This window comes from Gadus chalcogrammus, chromosome 12 (genome assembly GCF_026213295.1).
Source record: "Gadus chalcogrammus isolate NIFS_2021 chromosome 12, NIFS_Gcha_1.0, whole genome shotgun sequence".
NCBI lineage: Eukaryota > Metazoa > Chordata > Actinopteri > Gadiformes > Gadidae > Gadus > Gadus chalcogrammus.
This window is the reverse complement of record NC_079423.1, coordinates 28,753,408-28,759,964: the sequence shown is the minus strand read 5'-3', so window position 1 is coordinate 28,759,964 and position 6,557 is coordinate 28,753,408. Positions and strand designations below refer to the sequence as shown.

Sequence of the window (6,557 nt, the reverse complement as noted above, 5' to 3'; positions counted from 1 at the left end):
CATCTTGGTAAAGAAGTACTATTAGAGCCGGTCCATTAATGCCCACTGCGAGGCCCAATCAATGTTGGAATAAAAATCAGCGTGTTTATCCGTGGCGTTTTATGCAAACGTGCAAACTCAAACCAAGGCTGACTCTTTGCTTTTTGTTTTTATAATGCACCAGGAATTGCTCAAACACAAGGGAATCGATAACACTTTGGGGGGTATAGGCACGCCTGCCCTCTGACAAACGCTGTGCCTCCCTGCATGCTAATTAAGGCCCTGAGTGTTGTACAGTGTTGGAAACCACTGGTGTGTCGTCGCAGGCCACTCCATATTGGTTAAGGAGACTATTCTGTGGCCCACTAGTCTATAGTTGCATCGACTCTGGTTTTGGTGTCTGTAAAAAAGCATACACGCATCCTTGAGCGATACCTGCTCCATATTGACATTTATCTGAAGTCAGGCCTCAAACTGCTTTAGATGAGTGTCTGCTGAATGACTGAATAGTAAAATTGTTAAATTGTTGAGGTGAAATAGAATTTAAAGGCAGACACACACAGACCATTGTACTGTGTTAGTAAGTTGTTTATTGACTAGGTTCCTTGGTCACCGAGCATATTTATCTGTCTCCCACAAAGAAGTTTATAGTTAGTTAACAGAGGAGGGATTATGGGTCGATTTGAGCTTTGTGCTGAGGGGTCAATCTGGTTCTGTCTTTAGCAGTGAGAGGATCAGTGACGCCATCAACACTGGCAGATGTGCAGGATCTAACAGCTCTCTCCCTCTCTTTCTCCCTCTCTTTCTCCCTCTCTCACTCCTTCTCTCTCGCTCTCTCCCTCTCTTTCTCCCTCTCTTGCTCTCTCTCTCTCTCTCTCTCTCTCTCTCTCTCTCTCTCTCTCTCTCTCTCTCTCTCTCTCTCTCTCTCTCTCTCTCCCCTTCTCTTTCATTTGATCTTTTCCCAGCAAGGGAATGTCGACCCCCCCCCCCTGCCATGCAGCCCTTATTCCACACAGCAAAATAACCAGGGCGGGTGAGAGAGCGAGGAAGACAGAGGCAGTGAGAGAGTAATAGAGAGGGGATGGGAGGGGAGAGGGGGGGAGATTGAGAGCGAGGACCCAGGGAGGCAGCATCTATCACGGTTAGCCGGCCGACTCCGTCTGCCGGAGGTACTAAATGGATCCCCACAATTGAATAGAGGCCTAAGTGTGTGGTAAATGCTATCAATGGGTAAATGAATGTGCGGGTTTACCCTCCCCTAAGGGTGTCTGGATGAAGCAAAAAACAATAAAGCAATCCGATATTTTTCTTTCCTTTGCCGTAATGTATTGATGACAACGTTTTTCTGGGATTTGTCACTTAACCTTATGACAGAGGTAGGTCCATGCGCTTTGTGATGGGAGGCTCGCACGCACGCACGCACGCACGCACGCACGCACGCACGCACGCACGCACGCACGCACACACACACGCACGCACGCACGCATGCACACACACACGCACACGCACACACACACGCATGCAGGCAGAGACCGGTGGGCAGGAACACACACACTCATGTGCACGCACACACACACACGCACACACACACACACACACACACACACACACACACGCACACACACACACGCACGCGGCACACACAGATACACACACTTACAAAGGGGTAACCCAAAGACAATTCAGCTTTATTTTCCTCATATAGATTTGACTGTACACAGTTCATACCATTGCACAGAAGGCATAAATGAATAAATTCAGTGCTCTCTTTTACATCTTTTTCAAAGACACATGGCAATAATAATAATAATAACAATAATAATAATAATAATAAATAGCGCTCAAGAAACAAGACGATCAACACATTTTTCAAACTGTACAAAATTTACAGCATTTAAGACGTAACGTTTTGAGGCAATAGGGACCGAACAACAGTGTGGTGGCTCCGAGTGTTGTCATCTCTGCGATGGCATTCCTTGCATGTGTGTGGTGATTTGCTTCCCGTGCGGCCAAACAGATGCTTTACTTTTCAGCTGGTGCAGTAGGATTTTGGCAATTTTCGTATACTTTTTTCATTTCAGGGGTAGAGATAACCGTTACCAGAGAACAGGGAACAGAATGTCGAACTGTTGCTTTTACACATTTTCTACTACTGCCCCCCCCCCCTTGTTAGACAAACATAATATCAGTACCCCACCCAGATCGATTCAAACACAAGCTTTAAGTATTATTAAGCTTTGACACGCCTGGAACATTCAACTCCAGCTTGACTGTTTTCCGACAGCTCAACTGCCTGACAGCTTGCCTCTCATCCCCAACAGGGGCAGATCCTAGATTGTGTGCCGTATCGCATCGTTCCAGCACTCGTCCCGCAGGCCTAGCCCCTAAAGACGTGTCTGACGTGTGACCCTTCCACTGAAAGAAACACACCAGCGCCCGCCCCCCCCCCACCGGAGGCATGCCTGGGGTGATAGGCCTCCAGGGTGTAAGGCTGTGTCTTAGGGCCGCTAATCCCTCTGACATGCGACGGCAGGGCGGGCTGACGGCCGCCAACAGCTGGGGGGAGGGAGACTGATTGCAGGGGAAAGCTGGTGCCACTGCGACTGCCGCTGTGTGCGGATGATCCGGGAGGACGCTTCGGTCCGAGCGTGAGGCGTCGGGGAAGACGCTCTGCTTTTTCTACACTTTCTGATCATCAGAGGGCGATCCGGCCTGGTGGATGTGGTGACGTAGGCCTGCTGCTGTCACGGCTTAGTGTTAAGGTTGTGGCTGTTTAATCCCCCGATGTTTTGTGTGGGTGTACTTTAAGTGTTGTTTTTTTCCGGGGAATAAATAACAATTAAAAACGAGTCATTTGTAGATGTCCTTGACATAAACACGTTTTTTGGATTCATCCAAGCCCAACACCCCAAAACCTGTTTTTCAGTGTCGCCGTGGATATCACTGTGCATGGATTGACGTAAGTTGGAGGTTCTGGCTGCTAGATGTTAATACTGATGGAGGCCTTCTCCTGGCGGACAGCACTGCACACGAAGCACCTTTCAAATCTAGACCCCAGTCTAGACCTCGGTCTGACGGACAGACGGACAAACGAACGGACAGACAGACGGACCGACGACCACCCCACTGACTAACATAACAACTCTGTAAGCTCCAGCAATACGATAGAAAACCTCAGCATGGTTCAAAAGTCCCCCTTGTGCCACTGCTTTTGTAAAGTTCTCTACCCCCGGGAAACACTGTTTTCTCTTTTTTCTTTTTGTTTGCCTTGTGCATACTTGTGTCTCTCCTCTCTATTTCTCTCTCTCTCTCTCTCTCTCTCTCTCTCTGTTTTTTTTCTCCATCGACGTAGAAAAGGAAGAGAAGAATGGTAAAGTGCATAGCCAACGTAACGGCCCACCGTGTGGCCGGACTGCAGTCCTGCTTATTCTGGATCGGATGCATGCAGGAAGCCGGCCTCCTGGGCTCCAGCGGGGGGTTTCACCTAGATTGACGCCCACCCCATCCCCCCCCCCCCCCCCCCCAACATAGTTTCTGATAGATAGGATTGACATGGCCTGTATCAGTCATTTGTGGTTGAGACAACAATACACTACAATCACCGTGAGCACTGGGGGGCGGAAGACCCTCTCAACCCAGAGCCTCATTCTCGGAGGGTACAACAAACAGAACGCAAAGTCCGGTAGGGGGGGGGGGGAAATCAAACCAAGGTTGTCAGATACATCGTACAGCTCAAAACATTCGGCCCCGCTTCGTCATTCTGTGGAGGGGGGGTCGAGGGGAACCCACGCCCCCTCCCCCACCGTGAAGTTCCGCCCCTCGATTATAAAAAGTGGAAGAGCTCCGTCTTCCTCTTCCTCTGCGCCCGGCGTTCCCGCAGACCAAACGTACCGGGGGTTCTGGGAGAGCGATAGAAAGGTAGAAAGCACCCTCGGCTAGGGTTCTCTGTCCTGGCCTCCCCCTGGTGGCCGGCCCGCTCTCCTGCACCCCACTTAATCTCCGCTGTCCTCACGCCCGAGTCCTCAGAACTGCGAATGGTCCATCTCGTCCAGCCAGGACGCCGGGCTGGTGGGGAAGTCCGGGTACCCCGTACTGCTGCCCGTGGACAGGTCTGAGGTGGGCCCCCCGGCCATGGCCCTCAGGGCCTGCCCCACCCCGCCTTGCCCCCCCTGGGCCACCAGACTATCCATGCTGAAGGCCAGGTTGTTCAGCAGCGGGGTGTGGCCGGGCAGGGAGGTGATGGAGGAGGGCGACTGGGGCAGGCCGTACGGGCTGCCGGCCCGGATGTCGTGGTACCCCTGGCCGCCGCCGCCGTCGAGCGAGAAGCTGCCGTTCAGCATGCCGCCGTTGGCCACGTCGCCCACGCTGCCGTACAGCCCGTTGGTGTGGCCCAGGTCGGACAGGATCTGGTCGTCTGGTCGGCAGAAGGGGAGGGGAGGTGGAAGATACCATTACTGACATGCACGGGGTTGTTACGCTTCACACATTCACACTGTTGACTGCGTGGGCATTATGTAATTGTTATCTTTCAATACGGTTAAGTGCTTTTACGGATGTAATTTATGGAGGCGGTCTCATGTGGGTTTCATGGAAGGAAGTGGGCGGCCAGATGGCGAGTCACCCCATTCCGTAAGATTTAGCCTCAGCCGCCAACAAAGCAGCTCTGTTTGTTTTGCTGTAAGTATTGCTTTACAAAATATTTCACTCCATCCCATCTGGCCCCATCAGTGGCCGCATCGCTCTCTATCGTTCATTCTCTAATTGGCTAAAAGCTTTGTCGGCTTTATAGACTTTCTGCCACCATGTTTCCATTTCTTGTAAAAACTGCCTTCTTTTTAAAAGTGACAAGAAGACTTTAACGACCCACCAAAGTGAGGTTTGCAAACATTAAATAAATATAAAAAAACACGACGTTTAAAATATCTGCGTGTCTTTTAGCAGCTGAGATGTGGTTGCACTCAGGCTGAACAACCGAGTGAACTCGTTCATGCCTCATAATCACAACACGTTGAAAAGATCTCCATGGAAAAACGTTTCAGTCGCGCTGAACCAAAATTCCCCGTCCGACGTTGAAACAATGTCGCCGTGCCGACAAGCTAACCGATCCCACACGCACAGGCTAGTCTAGGCTGCAGCCTAGGGTCCCACGTGGGCAAGGGGCCCTGGATTGGCCAGACCAATTAAAATATGTATACTTAAAATATTAAAAAGAAATAAATAAAACAAGACTTGACCCCTATTGGCCCGTAACAAGAAACATAAAACAATTAAACAGCTGATTGGGTAGATGAGTCGGAAAGTGCAAATTGGCACCTGATTATTCCGTATCATTGCTGTTTGAGTAGAGGCTGTCTCAACCAGTGTGTGTATTCCATTGCGCCGAGTGTGTGTGTGTGTGTGTGGGCCATGTAATATTCCTAGCACGCTTTTACACAAGGCACTAAATTATGTTAATTTCTGCATGATCAGTAAGGGGGCCTCCCACCGATAGTAGCTTAGGGGCCAATGACCGCCTTAATCCACCACTGCAGACAGACGGAGACAGAGAGAGTCCCGGGAGTGGCGCTGGCGTACCTCTGAAGCTGAGCTCGCTGTCGCTGAGCCCCGCGTCGTCCGCCGAGCTCTCCTTCTCCACCTTGGTGCCGCCCCGGTTGCGCTTGACGCTCTTGTAGAACTGGCCCCAGCGGTGTCGCCCGGCGTCCTTCTTCAGTCGCTTCTCCTTCGCCCGCCGGTTCTGAAACCACACCTGACGGGAGAGGCGGGAGAGGACGCACAGGTGAGTGTCAAGAGCGTCACGTCACGTCCGCGGTACACGGTGGAGGACTGACTGACTCAGATTGACGGGGATTCCATTCGACGGCTGCAGCAGGTGGAGACGGGACGTACCTGCACCACTCTCATGTCCAGGCCGGTCTCCGAGGACAGCTGCTCCCGGACGTGTCTGGCGGGCTTGGGCGACGTCTTGTAGGCGCTCTTCAGCGTCTCCAGCTGCTTGGCCGTGATAGTGGTCCGGGGTCGCTTCGCTCCCGCCTCGGAATCATCTGCAGAGGAGGAAAACCGGCACTGTTTACTACTCATCGTCACGTTGCAGACTCCTTCCTCCACTCCGGGTCGTTTTTCGATTCATGTCCTTCACGAGCAGGTGGGGGCTAGGCACCTGGCCCCCACGGGCGCAACGGGGTTTCGAACCCAGAGTAATCCGGGTCGGGACTCAAACCGCCACCCCTAACCACCCGACTACTAGACTATCCATTAGACTGCCCTCACACATCATGCATGTGAGATGAGTGATGCCTGGTGACCTCCTGTTAAATTATTGTTATGTACGTTGACCTTGGCCCCCCCACATAGTGTAGTCGATGTGTGCTGAATGAACTGAATGGTCATGGACTGTATTAAGGTCCTTTGTGTGACGGCGGCCGCACTACGACAGAGGACATAAATCTGCCGGGACAGAGAGTGCCAGAGGGAACGGCGTTGTTGGGACGCTGCCATCTCGGAGAAATTGATTCAGCGTACATAATATTACAGGAAGGGGATAAACTAAAGACACAAAAGGGAGAGAGCTGCAGCGTGCT

The 6,557-nt window shown here is 51.8% G+C and overlaps 1 protein-coding gene across 1 annotated transcript in view; it reads right to left on the bottom strand.

The window, feature by feature from the left end:
• Positions 1-4,001: 4,001 nt before the first annotated feature.
• Positions 4,002-6,557, bottom strand: part of lhx4 (LIM homeobox 4) — a 9,929-nt gene continuing 7,373 nt past the window's right edge. The window contains exons 4-6 of the mRNA XM_056604389.1: positions 5,866-6,020; positions 5,554-5,725; positions 4,002-4,393 (exon numbers count right to left, since the gene is read on the bottom strand). Of these exons, the coding sequence (XP_056460364.1) occupies positions 4,002-4,393; positions 5,554-5,725; positions 5,866-6,020 (719 nt within the window). The remainder of the gene's footprint in view (positions 4,394-5,553; positions 5,726-5,865; positions 6,021-6,557) is intronic.